The sequence below is a fragment of the Lampris incognitus genome, unplaced genomic scaffold (assembly GCF_029633865.1).
Source record: "Lampris incognitus isolate fLamInc1 unplaced genomic scaffold, fLamInc1.hap2 scaffold_558, whole genome shotgun sequence".
NCBI lineage: Eukaryota > Metazoa > Chordata > Actinopteri > Lampriformes > Lampridae > Lampris > Lampris incognitus.
In genome coordinates this window covers 201-18,297 of record NW_026611523.1, presented here as the reverse complement: position 1 = coordinate 18,297, position 18,097 = coordinate 201, and the positions used below count along the sequence as shown (strand labels likewise).

The 18,097-nt window shown below is 43.1% G+C and overlaps 1 protein-coding gene across 1 annotated transcript; it reads right to left on the bottom strand.

Moving 5' to 3' along the window:
- Window positions 1-3,355: 3,355 nt before the first annotated feature.
- Window positions 3,356-16,516, bottom strand: LOC130133959 (spermine synthase-like; the record flags this gene model as incomplete). Its single annotated transcript, XM_056302125.1, has 8 exons — window positions 16,449-16,516; window positions 5,506-5,593; window positions 5,247-5,311; window positions 4,954-5,129; window positions 4,440-4,594; window positions 4,190-4,279; window positions 3,568-3,682; window positions 3,356-3,435 (listed from the first exon to the last, which is right to left on the bottom strand). Coding segments are annotated over exons 1-8 (837 nt in total), but the record flags the coding sequence as incomplete, so codon positions are not given.
- Between the last annotated feature and the right edge of the window lie 1,581 nt (window positions 16,517-18,097).

Genomic DNA, 18,097 nt, shown 5'->3' with positions numbered 1-18,097 from the left:
TCATGAACACTTGCATTGTGACTGGACTGGAAATCAGTAGCCTGGATGGAAACCAGTTTATCAAACTTTCAGAGATGTTTTCACAGAAAACTATCCCTGTAACCAAAGATAGTATTCCCTGGCAAGAGGATGTTAACAGTGGGCCTCACCTAAAAGAGGTGAAACTTCCCACTATCCAAGCAGAGGTTGGATTACTCATAGGAGCAAATTTTCCCAGGGCAATGGAGCCACTACAAGTGGTCGGCAGCATGGATGGTGTACCATATGTCATGAGAACAATATTAAGCTGGATGATAAATAGACCACTCAGAGGTGGAAGCGATGTAATGGGAGACAAACATATTGACGGAAGTCACTGCAAATTGAATCTCAGTAGCCAAGCTAGAAGTGCTCTGGCAACTGCAGTCCAAGCAGGACTTTCCAGATGCTGGACAAAACAAGGACATCGAAATGTCCAAGGATGATCACCCGTTTATTAACACGGTGTCCCGAACCTTAAGCCTTGAGAATGGTTATTACAGTGTTTGCCTTCCGGTGAGGAACAAGTCATTGTGTAAGCCAAAATAACAGATCAGTCACTGAGCAACGTGCGCTGAAACTACGGAAAAGATTCTTTAGAGATGTCAAGTTTTGTACAGAATATGTTGCATTCATGGATGACATCCTCAAGAAACAGTTGCCGTCGACTACTTCGGCCCATTTCTGGTGAAAAGAGAAAGAGGGCAAATAAAGAGATACAGTGTCACCTTTACGTGTCTCACTATATGAGCCGTACATCTAGAAGTCGCGTCTTCACTTGACACTGCCTCAACGCAATTAGAAGATTTCTTGCCAGAAGACGACAAGTCGAAGATAATGGAACCAACTTCCGGTCGGCTGATAGTGAGTTGAAGAAATCGATCAAAGAATGGAACACCAGAAAGATCGTGAAACACTTGCAATAGAAGGGTGTCCAATGGCACTTCAATCCTCCAGCAGGTTCTCACAACAGAGGACGCTGAGAGTGGCTGATTCGCTCAGTGAGAAAAATTCTGAACATCACAGTGAAGGAACAACTTTTTGATGAAGAAGGTCGCCATACCTTGTTGTGTGAAGCTGAGGCTGTCATCAACAGCAGGCCCATTACAAAGGCATTTTCAGACCTCAATGATTTAGAAGCCTTAACGCCCAACCACCTGGTGTTACTCAAGGTCAAGCCCGAGCTACCACCAGGAGTATTTAACAAGGATGACCAGTACGCTAATTGCAGATGGAGGCAGGTCCAGTACCTCGCGGATGTCTTCTCGAAACACTGGTGCAAAGAATACGTCCCCCAGCTCCAAGAACATCAACTATGGTCCACGCCTGGAAGAAACGTCCATGTCGGTGATATGGTGCTGATTGTGGATGACCCGTCACCCAGAAATTCATGGCCACTTGGAAGAATTGTGGAGACTTTTCCTGACGAGAAAGGCCTTGTTTGTCAAGTGAAAGTTCAGACCAAGACCAATGAATTTTCTCGCCCAGTAATGAAGCTATGTCTTCAAGAATCTGAGGATAATTGATGAACTGTTCTGAAGCCAAGTCCCTCATTTGGGATGTGGTGATAAAAGAGAAGAAGATTTCTTTAGATAATTGAACTTTAACTAAGTAACTTAGCATGTAGGCTCCTTTAATTTAAGTTAACATTTTTTGAGTAATTGTTTCAAGGACATTGATAACAATTACGGGCTGGTAATGTAGCAGTCTAAATGCAGTTTATTGATAAAATATAAATATTTGACTAATTAGCATGCAATGATTTACAGTTCATATTTACAGTAATGCAATATGTTAATTGTTTGATTCCTTGCACTTAAAAGGTGTGTGAATAATTGTTGCTTCTTAGTAACTGCATGCACCTTTAATTGTCTTTTGATACTCTTGTGAGGAGAGTTGGAGAAGAATGGGGGGTGGAGGCAGGCAAGGAGAGCATGGAGCCACAAAGTTTTTTGACCTCTCGGACTCCTGTTCTTATTAACTTTTTTTTTGCTAATCGACAATTGTTCTGTACCAAATAGTATATCTTGTGTCGAAGTAAACAGTTAAACTTTACAGAGTGGTCCTGTGGATATTTTTTTTTGTTTCCGCTGTGGATACAGACAAGAGGCGTCATTATAGCGTCAAGCTAAGGCTTCATTCTTTGGCAACCTACACCTGTGTTGGTAGGCAACGGAATAGACCGCCACGCTACCCGGACACCCCTGTATCAGACATTTTAACCGTTTCTGCATAATGACTGATAATGCCAAGTGTACATCACACGAGTTTTAAAATCTTTTAAAAATCCTATAAAAGGAGAGCAGCTCACATTTTAACGACTGTCTGAAGACTGTCGTTGTTGATAGAGCACACTCTAGGCGATTTAGAAAGGACAGAGTATCATAGTGGGGTCGCATCGCACATCACAAAAATGTTTTAAAGACTTTTTTCAAGTCTTCGTGCTGTTAGTGTTACAACAATTTGTCATGGCAACGTAGTGTGCCGGGACGTTCATCAGTGATCGTCAGCACAACCGGTCCTAAGAAGCTGATTTTCTTTAAACAGGTGAGAAAATTTCACCAAACACCTTCACATAATAATGCCTGACTGCTAGCTAATATGTTATTTTGATTATAAACATGTAAAAGTAGGGGGGCTGCAGCATTCAGAGGCAGTTAAAATAAGTGGAAAGAAGGTGCTCTTTGGATGGAGGGAAAACATCAGAATAGATCTTGCACCACCTTTTATGTTTTTCCTCTCTGTCGTGGTAAACATCTGCCGCAACACTAAAAAGGCAGGTGGTGAGAAAAGGTGTTGCCGCCACAGCTCCAACAACATCTCTTGTTGTCTAGTCCACTTCTTCCCCGCCATGTTTTTGGTTGTTTATTCTTCTTCCTTGGGTTTAACAGCGGTTGGCGTTTGGTTTTATTGGAAACTCATTCATTGGCAGTTGGCAATCCACGCGACGCGAAAAGTTGCATCACTGCATGTCCGACAGACCCCCGACAAAATCAAACCATTTTGAAATGTTCCGGTACGTCACTGACAATTTCCAGACTGGAGCAGGACAGAAAAATCCCATCTTAGACCATCTCACATTACAGGATTGTTAAAACTGACAGACTTGGGATTTTGCGACGATTTCTTCAAGATTATTCTGCGACTGTAAAATTAGTCGGAGTTCCGTCGGGGACTTAAAATCGGGGCAAAAGTCAGCTGATGTACACTAGCCTTAAGATACCTGATATGGCCCAAAAAATCATTATACTCACTGGCTAACATTAACCAGTACAGAGTCTATGAGTGATATTGGTTTCATCACCTGCTACACATGGTTGATGTTGGGAAGACTTACCTGTGTGAAGTATTTCCCACTGGGATGCAACACTTTCATTGACAGATCTAAGATAAGACGCAGGAATGCCCAAGTGGAATCTAGAGAGAGCAAATGTATGGGTTGAGAAAAATGTTATTTGAAAACCAAAGAGGTGGATGAAATAGACGTTATAGATGTTAAAGATGAAACAGATGTTAAAATTTTAACCTCTGTCATGATATCATACAAACCTTCTTCTGGTGCTGTGGATATTGGAACAGCAGTTAGGTCATTAATGACATAATCAAACATCTTCCCTTCCTGGACATACTTCTTCAGCACAGGAACACAGTCCTCAATTAGGATCTAAAAAGAGGGATGACCGAGACACACAGAAACGAGGCAACTTTAGAACGTAACAATCTAGCAGAATGCTCAACATGTGTTATTTGTTTTTTTCTGTTTGAAAAAAACCCCCCCAGATTTTTTGTTTTAGGAAGATAGTAACTTGCATAACAATTCACTCTCCAAACAGCTCAAACTGTTCCTTTCTTCCTATCAGTGAAGTTTACACTGTTAAAATAACTGCTAGATCTTTATCTGATAAATCTTTTGTCATGATTTTATTATTTTTACTGACCCGGGGCTTTTTTATGATGGCTCAATCCTGGTTTGCCGAGAAAGACACAGTACCTCTTATTAAGAAACACATTCAACCAGCCTTGACTAATGAGCCAGTTTTATGTCCAGACTGGTTTTTAATGAAAAGGCTAACAAATTATAGTTGGTCATATTTTTGTTCAATCATCAATTTTATTTACAAAATGTTAAAAATCAGTAGCTCCAGTTTTACTATCAATATTTAATACTCACCTCATAACAGTCTCCTTTGAGGTTGTCAAGGGCGTTGCCACAAGTCTTCCTCATATGCATCCTGCATCCATCTATCACCATTTGGTCAATGTACATTATTTGTCAAGGCATGCTAAATCAAGCATAGATGCTTAGTAAAAGACAAATAATAATGAATTAGTAAAGTTAGAAGCATAAAAAGCTGCAAGGGTGGGGGGGTCAGGTACGTGTGAAGACAAAGTTCAGGAGTAGATATTCCTTAAAAGGATATTTCCACCATGGTGATCATCTTTGGTTTGAGTTTGACAGTCTCAGCCAGGATTCCTCCATCACCACCTCCTAATATCAGAACCTCCTTTCCAGCATAATCCTCTTGCCCACTACCCATGATGGCTTGTGTGTAGGCCAAGTCACTCTCTGCCAGGTCTGTCAGGTAAACATATTTGATTTAGGCATGTTAATTATTTCTGCATGACTCGCCATGATACCAAGTACAACCAATAATCAGTATATCAACTATAACCCAAATTTACATCAGGTATTTGACAATACATTTTCAGGTCAAGACTGGACAGTTACCCAAAAATGTATCTGTAGCCTATCTGTGAAATCTGTCAACTGTTTTTTCTACTCCTTGTGACTACAAGTTTTGTTCTGCTTGTGCCTCTGATGTAAAGTGTCTAAGTATTTAGAGAAGTGCTGTATAAGTCTGATGTATTATTATTACAAGTTGAAATGACATATGACAAAACAAAAAAGTGCATCGTTGTGTGGTCTGTACTTACTAATGTCTCCATTAAGCACCAAGATGTTTCCAAATTGCTGAGAGTGCAAAATTTTAATATTTTGGTAAGCAGAATCTTTGTCATACACCACTCGATCTATGTCATACTCCATTAGTCTGCCATCAGCTGTGGGCCAGTACCGATCAACAGCTGCCCCACGGGAGAGAGCTGGGAACCTTTGGGAAAATGGCGGCAAATGTATAAGACATTACTGCATCATTCAGGCTTGAGCATAAGCTACAGAGATCATCTTTCAGCAAATGTGAGCGGAGCAAGCATCTCTAAATACTTGCCTTTTGATCCTCCTGATATTGCCTTGTAGGAGTCCTTTTAATTTCTTCTCCAGTGCATTTAGAAGCTGTGGAGAAACAATTTAGTATTTTGAACATTGTAAAGTTCTGCACAATGTGCTCATCAGTGACTTGCTATGACTGAGGCAGTGAAAAGATGCGTGGTGTCAGTTAAGCTGCATCTTTCTTAATAAAAGTGTGGTATTGCTTGTGAAGGTCTTCTTTTAAGTATGAGAAGAACTGCAGCTCATTTGTCACCTACATTGTCTATTTGCGCAGTGTTATCCCCTTCATAACACTGCAGATCAATGGTAATCAAACCATGGGAGTGCACACGCAGAATAACAAACCTGAGAGAGAGAGAGAAACAGGGAAAGAGAATCAATGATTAGAGGAAGCAAATGTGTTGTTCAAGTCATATATAACTCATCCAAGTGACTTCATCAGTCTCTTACAAAGTCACTTAGACGAGTGATGAAACGTTTTCCCCACTAAACTTTGTGTCCAGATGAACAGTCAACTTTCTGGGATTTTCTTACCTGGATTATTGATCATGCATCAAGACATTAAAGTCATATAGTTACACAGTTTGACTTAGGTAGGTTGTGCTGTATGGTGGTGTCCTCTGTTGGGCAAAGGTTTTACATTCTTATTTTCACATCTAAATCTTTAATTTTAAAAACGTACAATATGCAAGTTTATCTACTTTTTTTTGGACCCCCCTCCCTTCCCTTTTCTCCTCAATTGTATCCAGCCAATTACCCCATTATTCCGAGCCGTCCCAATCTCTGCTCCACCCCTTCTGCTGATCCGGGGGGGGGGGGGGGGGCAGCAGACTACCACATGCTTCCTCGATACATGTGGAGTTGCCAGCTGCTTCTTTTCACCTGACAGTAAGGAGTTTTGCCAGGAGGACATAGCACGTGGGAGGATCACGCTATTCCCCCTAGTCCCCCCCCCCCGAATAGGCACCCCAACCAACCAGAGGAGGCGCTAGTGTAGCGACCAGGACACATACCCACATCCAGCTTCCCACCCGCAGACACAGACAATTGTCTGTGGGGACACTCGACCAAGCCGGAGGTAACACGGGAATCGGTGGTTCGAATCCCCATATAGACCACCACACCACCCGAATGCCCCCTAAGTTTATCTACTTAAACAATTGAATAACAATCACACATCCACGGGACTGAATATGCTAATTAAAGCTTTGCGTTTCCAAAAAAAAAAAAAGTATAACTATATATTTGTTTTAAGAAATGTTAACGGCCCTACAAAATCTGTCAGGTTGTCTGAATTCAAACACAACAGGTTTTATGTGGGAAAGTACGCCTTAGAGCAGCCAATCAAATGTCTTAGTTTGGATGGATCAGAATATAATTGCCTGCTAAGGCAGCGTTTCCCAACCCAGTCCTCAAGGAACCCCTATCCTGCAGATTTTCATTGTAACCCTGCATAGGTAGCCCTGTTTGTACTTACTCAACCAATCATCTCACAGCACTTAATTATGCAAGGTGTGCAACATCTGACATAATTCATTGCTGATTGGTTGAATAACTACAAACAGGTACCTATCCAAGGTTGCAAAGAAAATCTGCAGGATAGGGGGTCCTTGAGGACTGGGTTGGGAAACACTGCTAAGGCATACATTCCCACATAGGACCTGCTGTTGTGTTTGAATATGTAAGGCTATCAAGTTTTTTTTTTATATAACTAAAATCAGAGGTGTAAAAACCAGGTCCAGAAAGTAAAAGTCCAAACCACGTATTTGCTCCATTCATGCACTACACCAGCAGGTTCTAGTCAACACCACTCCTCAACTAGATAGGGAAAACTAGCTAATGAAATCAGCTGGTTTAGTAACATGGTTGGAGGAAATACACGGTTTGGACATTTACTTTGTGGACCTGGTTTTTACACCTCTGACTAAAATAGATAGGAAACTTTTTGGGGGGGGGGGCAACACTTTAATTAGCTCATTTATACAATTCCTGTGGATGTGTTATTTTGATTCATTTGTCTAAATAGATAAACTTATTGTACCCCACCATTTTCCAGTAAACAAGCAATTGGGCCTCTGCTCTTTTGTGTTTTTTTATCTTCCCTTTTCATTCCTATTTGATGTATAATGTCCTTATTCTGCCCTACTCCCACCGTTACACGATCTCTGTAGAAGTTCAGGAGGGTGCATACTGGCCATGTGTGTTCTCAAATACACATGGAGTCGCCGACCGCTTCTTTTTACCTGCCAGCAGCAGGTTTCTCATGGGGAAGTTAACAAGTATGAACGCCCACATTGTTACCCCTGGATCCACCCTCAGCTGTACAGGCACCCCACCATCGGTAGGGGTAACTAGCAGAAATGGCAGAGTGCTGCCAGTTACATTCTCTGCAACCCATGGCCATGCCAGAGACAACACTGGGATTCAAATTGTGAGCCTCAATGCAAGGATGGTAGCATATTAGTCTGTTGTGCCATCTGAGCAGCCCGGCCCCTGCTCTAACACGACCTGAGCTCTGCATTTGTCGTTGGTTCTGTGCTTCTTTACTACTTTTGCACCATTTCTCACAGGGTGTCAATCCATGTTTGGGCTTGTCCCGCTCTCCACTCTTTAGATCTCCTATAATAATCATTTCTGCTGTCATGACCTTGATGCCTGTCTCCATATAAACATCTGTACAAGTTTCAGCCTCATTATTGTCCAGATATCAATTTATCTCTACAGCCACTGTTCCACTAATAACACAGTGCATGCATTTATCTCCTATACTTTGGTGTTTGTTGTGTTGAAATGGAGGAGACAATTTTATTTTCGTATCTGTTCTTTTGGTGATTTTATTTTCCTTTTGTTCTTAACCAAATGTCTTTGCTTGCTTTCTGGTTTCTAATTTAATATGAACACTTTATGCAAAAAAAGTAGGGAAATTTCAGTGTTAAGATGCAGATTAAAGAAGTTTCTGCTGTGAGCTGATCTGAATACACAAAACAAAAATGGACAACATTCACAGATACTATCTGTTGAAATTTGTTAGACTTAAGTAGACAGCCTGTGGCAACTGAAAAATATCAGTCAGCCTCTATTAACAGCTATGCAAAACAATATAGGCATTTGGCTTTGGGCAAAACAAAGTCCCATGAACTTTATCTTTCTTTACTAGAAGAGTGCACCCAGTAGAGTGCAGATCTGCACCAAGCATATCTCCCCTTCTCCGGTGCTCTGACCTGGCTGAAAAACCAGCTGAGGAGTTAGCACTCAATTGCTGTTTAAAACAGTTTTTTCAAGGGTTTGGAATCACTCAAACCATGAGAGGTCCTTGAACATATAGTCATAACTATGCACAAAAGTTATTAGGCTGACAGGCCCAGTAGTATGGCGAGATTAGCAGGGGACAGATACATGCACACATGGACAGAAAAAACTGTTTTTCCAGCCATCGTAAGACTTTTGAGCGGCACTCAAGTTGACTGAATGGGAAATATGGAAGAACTTTTTTTTTTAATATGCCGCACTCAAGCTAAAAAAAAAATCTACCTATAAAATATTTTGCCTGTCAGTCTGTGGATTGCACATTCTCCTAGTCTAGCCAATTAGACTGCAACCAAAATGCTCACAGTCTCTGCCTTTGCTAATGTTCGAGAAAACCAGTCAGGTCAGCTCTGGCTTCAGATGACAGTGTGTGTGTGTGTGTGTGTGTGTGTGTGTGTGTGTGTGTGTGTGTGTGTGTGAGTGAGTGAGTGAGTGAGTGAGTGAGTGAGTGAGTGAGTGAGTGAGTGAGAGAGAGAGAGAGAGAGAGAGAGAGAGAGAGAGAGAGAGAGAGAGAGAGAGAGAGAGAGAGAGAGAGAGAGAGAGAGAGAGAGAGAGAGATCCATCGCGTGAGCAAGAGAGTGAAGGAGGAGAGGGAGTGGCGGTAGGGAGAACAAATGTTTTTCAAAGGTTTTGAATCATCACAACCACAACAGGTTCTTGATTATACAGCCATAACTGTGCACAAAAAAATATTAATCTGATAGGTCCAGTAGTATGAGATTAGCTGCAGACAGTTACACACGCACACACGCATGCACACACTATCTAATGTAGCATTTGGCAGAATAGAAAACAAGCAGCACTGGTGGTCCTCAAGGACCTGATTGAGAACCTCTAGGTTAGAGTTGCATAAAATTTTAAGAAAACTGCAGAGAACTACAATACATTTTTGTTTTTTTTAGAAGGCTACTGGCTTTACCATTTCATTGTGGTATAAAAAATTGACTTACTTGCTGTGTTTATGTTAGTGCACATTTCTGCCAGTCAATAACCTGAGGGGGATTATACGTTTGGTTGCGCATGTGTGTGTCCACAGCTAATCTTGCATACTACTGGACCTTTCATCTATCATCATAATATTTTTGTGCACAGGCCTGTATGATCAAGAACCTCTCGTGGCTGCGGTGAGTCAAAACCTTTGAAAATTGTTTGCTCTCGCTAAACCCCACCCCACCCTCGAAGCCAGAACTGACCTGGCTGTGTTTTTCTGGAACATTTGTGAAGGCAGAGTTACTAGACTGGTCGCAAAGCAAACCTTTTTTGGAAAGTGCAAGTTCATATTAGACTTGGTCACATTTTCTCCCCAATTGTACCTGTCCAATTACCCCACTCTTCCTAGCTGTCCCGGTCGCTGCTCCACCCCCTCTGCCGAGCCAGGGAAGGCCGCAGACTACCACATGCCTCCTCTGATACATGTGTAGTCGCCAGCTGCTTCTTTTTCACCTGACAGTGAGGAGTTTCACCAGGGGGACGTGGCACATGGGAGGATCACACTATTCCCCCCAGTTCCCCCTCCCCCTCAAACAGGTTCCCTGTCCTACCAGAGGAGGCGCTAGTGCAGCGACCAGGACACATACCCACATCTGGCTTCCCACCCACAGACATGGCCAATTGTGTCTGTAGGGATGCCCGACCAAGCCGGACGTAACACGCAGATTTGATCTGGCAATCCCCGTGTTGGTAGGCAATGGAATAGACCGCTACGGTACCCAGACACACCAGACTGGGTCACGTTTGCCTCGGAGGCAGTGCATCTACAGACTGACAGGCAAAGCATTTTTACTAGCTAGATTTTTAGCTTGCGTTCTGCATATATATATATATATATATATATATATATATATATATATATATATATATATAAAAAAAAGTCCCCATATTTTCTTTTCAATCGAATTGGGCGCTGCGCAAAAGTCTCATATGACATGAAAAACACTGGTTTTTCTGTCGATGTTTGGGTGTATCTGTCTGCTGCTGAACTCACATACTACTTGGCCTGTCAGCCTAATAATTTTTGTTCAGTTATGACTATATGACCAAGGACCTGTTGTGGTTTCAGTGATTCAAAACCTTTGAAAAACCTGGTTCATACCACAATTGAGTGCTAACTCCTCAGCTAGTTTTTCACCAAAGTCCGAGTACCGGATTAAGGGAGAGACACCTGGCGAGGATTTGCACTCTACCGAGTGCACTCTTCCAGTTACCTGTTGTGTCAGGCCTTAAAACTCCCTGATTACATGACAGAAGCGAAGGACTGGCTTGAGAAGTACCTGGTACTTAAGGTATAACAAGACAAGGTGAGATGACATACAATCCACAATCAATACAAGACTAAGTGTAAACAGAATACAATAAATCACAGTGAATTATACAACAGTAACTTGCACGATAAATTACAAAATTATGTTATCTGAACAAATTGACTGAAGCGTCAATGTGCTATCTTGCTTATGCTATTGTGTAACTATTGTTCGTGATAATATGTGGAGTGTCTGCTGTTGTCCATGGATGTATTGTGCGGCAGAGTTTAACATGGTGTACTGAAAACAAATTCCACTGGCCTTGGTCACGTGGCTAATAAACAATCTATCGTTCTAAGTGAGGTTTTACTGACCATATGTTCCAGTCAAGTTCCAGTTAAGTTTTTCAGATCTAGTAACGTATATAGTATATAGCAAAAATGAGTACACCTCTCTCTGAACATAAAGATATATTTCTATTTCTAAATGAGCACCATTACAATTCATGGAAAGATGACAAAGTTGGAATTTATTAAACATGGTATGTAATAAGAGATATGTCATCAATAACAGACTAAAATAAGTAAATTAGGAAACTGGTTAAATCAAGGGTTGCAAAAACAAGTACACCATTGATTAGGGTTGTTTGTTTGAGCCTTGCTTCATTCAGATTAGATTATGTAATGTACCTTTTTTTCAGCCTGCCATGCGCTAGCACGAAAAACCAGCTGGTTCAAAATGCTACTAGTCGAGTATTAACTAAAACGAAAAAGTTTGATCAAATCACGCCGATTCTAGCCTCCCTTCATTGGCTCCTCATTCATGCTAGATCTGACTTTAAAGTGCTACTTTTAACCTATAAAAATATTTAAGGGCTTGCCCCCTCATATTTGTCAGATTTTATACAGCTTTATGCAGCTTCTCGTGCCCTCTGTTCTCAAAGTGTGGGCCTCCTCTCTGTCCCTAGAGTTAAGAAGAAGTCTGCAGGATGCAGAGCCTTCTCTTACCACATTCCCTTTCTTTTGAATAGACTCCCAGTCACCAAACTTGTAAGACCGTTCAGATGTATCAACCAATAATTGATTTCCACAGAACAGCATATTTTGCTGAGATGGTGTGAGATGTGTTTCTTCCCAGTGGAAACTTATTAACTTTAAAAAAAAAAAGAAATGAAAAAACTACCGCACACACGCATGTCATGCAAACTTGATTGGTAGCTTATTCTCTGTACTTCCTCGTATAGCTTTCATCTTACATTTTTATAATCAAAAATCAAGTCAAACCCTGATGCATGCATTTCCAATGAAAACATTTCAGGCGATCCAACTTATGGTTGAACAGGTTCACGTTCAAAATATTGTGGCAGCAAAGCCAGCAACAGCTGCAATCAGTTTCTTCTTCATGTCGGCTATGGGAGCTAAATTGCTAATGTAGGAACTAGTTTAAGAAAACATTTCACAGCAAAAGAATCTAAGAGGAACACGTCTGCCCTCTGATTGAACGTCGCTCGACTGTCACTGCTCATTTGCAAAAAGTTGAACATCGCTCGTCTTTTTTTTTTTGTTGTTGCCAAGTTGCGGTGATTTTGTCACCAAGCAACTCGCCGTGACTCGTCGCTCAGTGTAGCCTAGAGACCATTGGAAATGAATGACTTCTGGCCATTTTACCTCTTGTTGTCGCTGCTGGTGTGAGCTCAAATTTATTAAATTTGCCTTGCACTCTCTTTATAAGTTTATTACTCAGGACATTTGAAATTGCTAAATTTTATGCATTAACTGTATGTATGCTACATTACCTTGCTCTGTGTAATGTATAATGTTGCATTATAATTCTGTTATTTTTTGTGTATTTTGTGCATTTGACACCTATTGCATGTCTGTCCGTCATGGAAGAGGGATCCTTCCTCTGTTGCTCTTGCTGAGGTTTCTCCAATATTTTTTTTGGATAAGGTTTTTCTTGTGGAGTTTTTCCTCATTCGGGTTTAGGGTCCAAGGGTAGAGGGTGTCACATGTTGTGTACTGTTGTATATTATTGTACTGATTGTAAAGCCATTTGGGACTACCTTATGAATTTGGGCTATACAAATATACTTGACTTGATTAAATTCTACAAATATGTAATACTATAAGACTCAGTATGTCCTCCATCACTTTTAAGTACTGCACACTGACCCTTCTTGGCATCGAGTGTACAAGTACACAACATATTGTCAGTCTATCCTATTCCACTCCTGGAGTATGACCTTGTGTGCCTGATGTTTGATGGGGAATACTGCTCAACCTGTCTCTTCAAAATTCCCACAGGCACTCAATAGGGTTAAGGTAAGGAGACATACTTGGGCTACTACAGTACTTTCACCTTGTTCTTCTTTTAAGAATGCAGCAGTGGCCTTGGAAGAATGTTTACGATCACTGTCATATTGGAAAATTGCTGAACGACCTAGGGTGTGGAGACAGGGTAGCATCTTCTGTTTCATCAGTACACCTGCAAATTCATGATGCCAACGATGAAGTACAATTCCCCCACACCTTCAGCACTCATACATCCCCATATAAAGAATTCTATCACCGCCGTACTTCACTGTAAGGACCATGCACTTCTCACTGTGCCCCTTCCCCTTGTGACGCCATATATTAGGGATGCCATCAGATCCAAAACAATGGACTTTGGTCTCATCAGACCAGAGTATGGATTCCCAAAGGCTTCACCTTTGTCAATGTGGGCCATGGCAAAGGCTAAATGGGCTTTCTTGTACTTTGGCTTCAGCAGTGGCCTCCTACGTGGCCAATGTGGTGCCATTGTTGTCAGCATTAACTCTGAGGTTAAATACCGCTTTTAATTGTCGACCGATTACACCTGTTTGAGTGTGATGATTCAACAGACTCATCTGTTGATCAGTTGCCTTTAACTAGCACCACAAAACATTTTATTAAGTTTTATTTTGTAACTTTCAAGAGGGGGTACCCATTTTTGCAACTTGGCCTTCTATCATTTTCATAATAAAAATCACATTTTCCAGTTTATTATTGACATGTTTCATTGGTGACTGATAAAATAGATGTAACCCCTTCTTCACTGGCGGGCAACGCCAAGCACATTTAAACAAGACAAAAGCTTAATGCTACCAGTTACTAAAGGGTTACAATACAATCCAATGGCACAACAGGATCCTGAGTTCTCAGCGGTGGAATGGTGAGCTGGCTGAACTTCCTGTGCACTAGTAGGCCAGTGCCACTAATGACAATATTAGTGATAAATGATAATAGAAATAATTAACCAAGATAATTATCAATTTAGTAGCGCGGTACATCCACTGGGAAAATACTACACTTACCTAAGGCTAGTGAATGGTGTATCTTCCCATAATTAACCCTGCTGTGTACTGAAATACTGTACAAGCGTATTACCAGCACTCTAAAAGTAAATGAGCTGCCAATACACCCGAAATATAATTAATAATAATAGGATTTATTGGATAATAATGAGAGAGAGAGAGAGAGAGAGAGAGAGAGAGAGAGAGAGAGAGAGAGAGAGAGAGAGAGAGAGAGAGAGAGAAAAAAGAGTACCACACGAGTGTGGTACTGTTGATCAACTACACATTAATTAAAATTACACAGGGTGTGACAACCGTTCACAATAAACAGAAAGAAAGTACCAAAAGAATACAAAAATACCCAGCGCTTTCTGTTGGGGCCCGTTGGTGCACATTAAAGCAGTTCTCTGAGCGCAGGGCAAAGCAGACATCCTACGATGCCCAGGCGACAAGATAAAAGTGCGTGTGTGTGTGTCAGTATAAGTGATCTGTCCGGGTTACTCACAACCCAACGCTCCCACGACCGGGAGGCTGTGTGCAGTCCAGAGGATGGACGGCGCAGTGCTAGCTGTCGGCTCCCCGGCAGGGCCTCCACCCGCAAGATGGCCACCAGTCGCAACGTTCCGAAAACCCCGGCGAAGACAATGGTCCTCCGGTGGGAAACAAAGCAATCAGACCAAAGCAAACCCCACCAGCAAGCACACGACCGTGGGCCAATCGCAGCACTCCTGTCTTCAAATGCGAGCCCAGTACACGGCTGTGTACAAAGTCTCCGCGAAACGGGCACTCAAACGGGGCCGCAGAGAGAGATAAAAAAAATGGGACCTCTCTCCTTGGAGTCCTGCTGCGAAATTTTCAAGCTCCTTCCTTCCCGCGAGGAGATCGACCGTTGCGACCCTGCGATTTCGCGGGCAGAACAACTCCACATCATATCATTGGCCGATAACAAAAATTCAAATACATCCCATTGGTCCACATGTTTGGAAACCACACCCACACAGGAAATGTTTAAGACACAAAGCATGCTGGTAAATGAAGTGCCACAACATATGTACCATAGATTTTAGAGGTCCTTACATAGAGTTGCTGAAATATTACATCATAGGAACCCCAAATATGTCTTATTTGTAAAGAGACATAGCTGAATTTGTTAAGTGTCAGAGGGGGTGCACCCATTTGTGCTGTGTACTGTAATTCTATAATTTATCATGCAATAAACTATCATATAATTCATTGTGTGATTTATCGTATTCTTCTTTTAATTGCATTAATAATTATAAGTAAAATCTTTGTTAAGAACTTATTGGAAAAAAATACAAAGTGCTTCACAAGATGTGAAAATTTAAAGGACATTAAAACAAATGAAGACAAAAAGCAATCACAAAATGACAAATAGCATAAATAAAAGTCAGAGATTATGAAATGCCTTACCATGAAGCTAAGTTTTAAAATGAGATTTAAAAGATGATGCTGTAGCGGACTATATGGGCACAATTCACCATAATTGGTAGACGCGGGCCCTTTAAGAAAGGGTTTCCGGGTTGAGAGGCGGAGCTAGGACTAGAGTGGTTCGAGCAGCACGATGTTGCCGAGATGGTGATTTTGATGAGAGAATAAATGATACACGCATTCGTGTAGTCAAAGAGAAATTGTCCATCTCTACTTTCCTGCTGTTTCCACATTGGTGACCCTGACGTTTGTCTGCTGGACGTTTCCAGAGACAACTCTTTATGAACATGGCAATTAATGCAGTTTCTGTCAAGCTGCCGGAGTTCTGGGAGTCGTCCGCCTTGACTTGGTTCGCCCAGACAGAAGCGCAGTTCGCATTGCAGGAAATCACCGCGGATGCTACAAAATACTATTATGCGGTGTTGGCTCCTGGCAGTTCAACAGCAACCAGAGTGGTGAGCCTCCTCAAAAATCCTCAGCAGACGGATAAATACAAGACACTCAAGGCTCACCTGTTGGAAAACTTTTGAACTTGTTGATGCTGAGCGGGCCAGCCCGCTTTTCTCTCTACAAGGCCTTGGTGACAGTAAGCCGTCTGAACTAATGGATAGGATGCTGGATCTCCTGGGAGAGCACAAGCCCGGCTTCCTCTTCATCCAACTGTTTCTGTGACAGCTGCCTTCTCAGGTACGGGCTGCTTTAGCCAACACCGCCATCACTGATGGTCGTGCTCTGGCTGAGGAGACTAATAGAAATTTTCCTGGCTGGTCAACAGCACTGTGTGGCCGTGTTTTTTTCTGCTCAGACATTTTCATCACTGCCTGGAGACACAACAGTCGCTGCAGCCGCAGCAGCTCCTCAACGGTGGCAGGATTACAGCCAGTGTTTTTACCAAGCAAAGTTTGGACCCAAGACCAAGTGCGGCGGGAAACGCTGGGGCCGGCGCTCAGTAGTGGCCATGTGCGTCGGCCGAACTGGCAGGCTGCTTTTCATCAAAGACTCCATTTTTGGATGGCGGCCTGTCCATGGTGTCTCCCTGCCTGCCACCCAATGACTGTTGGGATAGGCTCCAGTATCCCCGCGACCCTGAGAGCAGGATAAACGGTTTGGATAATGGATGGATGGATGGATGGATGATTCCTGTGTGACACGGGTGTGCAGAGGAGCGTCCTGCCCGCATCGAGAGTAGCTATCCTGTCCTTTGGCTACACCCCCCCCCCATGGAAGCTGCTAACAGCAGCCCCATCCGCACTTGTAGCACTAGGTACGTGGAGCTGTGTTTCAGAGGACAGCAGTTCAGTTGGGACTTTGTCACGGTGAAAGTAGCCATCCCCCTCCTCGGCATGGACTACTTCTACGCCTATGGGCTGCTGGTGGATGTCAAAAAACCGCCGTTTGATCAACGCTGTCACTTTCTGTTTGTATGCATGTACTCTCAGCGAAGCGGACTCCATTAGACTGTCTAGCATGCCCTCCGCCGCAGACGATTTTCTCCAGCTTCTTGCTGAGTTTCTGGTCCTTATGCCGCCCACCTTCTCGTCTTCCAATGCCAAGCATGGAGTGGAGCACCACATCACCACCACTGGCCCACCAGTTTATGCTCGGGCTTGGCGCCTCGACCCGGCCAAGCTCACTGCCGCCAGGGAGGAGTTCGAGAATATGGAGCGTCTCGGCATCATTCACTGCTCCAACAGCCCGTGGGCTTCACCCCTCCACATCAATGCATGGCGCCGACTCAACAATACAACAACATCGGACCGCTACCCAGTCCCACACATCTAGGATTTTTCCACCCACCTGGCTGGAAAAGTCATCTTTTCCAAAGTGGATCTCGCCTGTGAATATCATCAGGTGCCCGTCCACCCACTGGATGACCCCAAAACGGTGGTGATCACCCCATTTTGACTGTTCGAGTTCCTGCGCATGCTGCTTGGCCTCAAGAATGCCGCGCAGACATTCCAGCGCCTTGTGGATTTGGTGCTATGGGACCTGCCTTTTGTTTTCATCTATCTTGACGTCCTTGTCGCCAGCACCTCCAAAGTGGAGTACCTGTCCCACCTCCGGACTCTTTTCGAGCGGCTCAGCCAGCATGGGCTGATTGTCAATCCAGCCAACTGCCAATTCGGGTTGACAACCATCGACTTCCTCGGACACTGAGTCACTAAAGACGGGGCGGTACCCCTCACATCAAAGGTGGACGCCATCATGAACTTAGCGCAACCGCTCACAGTCAAGTCCCTACAGGAGTTCCTCGGAATGGTGAACTTTTACCACCGCTTTATCCCCCGAGCTACTCAATTCATGCGACCTTTGTATGAGGCCCTGAAAGGCAAGGCCACCAAACACATTGTGGACTGGTCTGCGGAGAGGGACAAGGCATTTGTGGACACTAAACCACTGACGTTCGCCATGGCCAAGGTGGCTGAGCCGTGATCCGCCCACCAGCAACGACAGCTCTCCTACATCTCGGTGATCACCACGGACCTACAGCATGTTGCTGGCAAAACCAACCTCGTCGCCAACTGCCTCTCCCGGGCCATT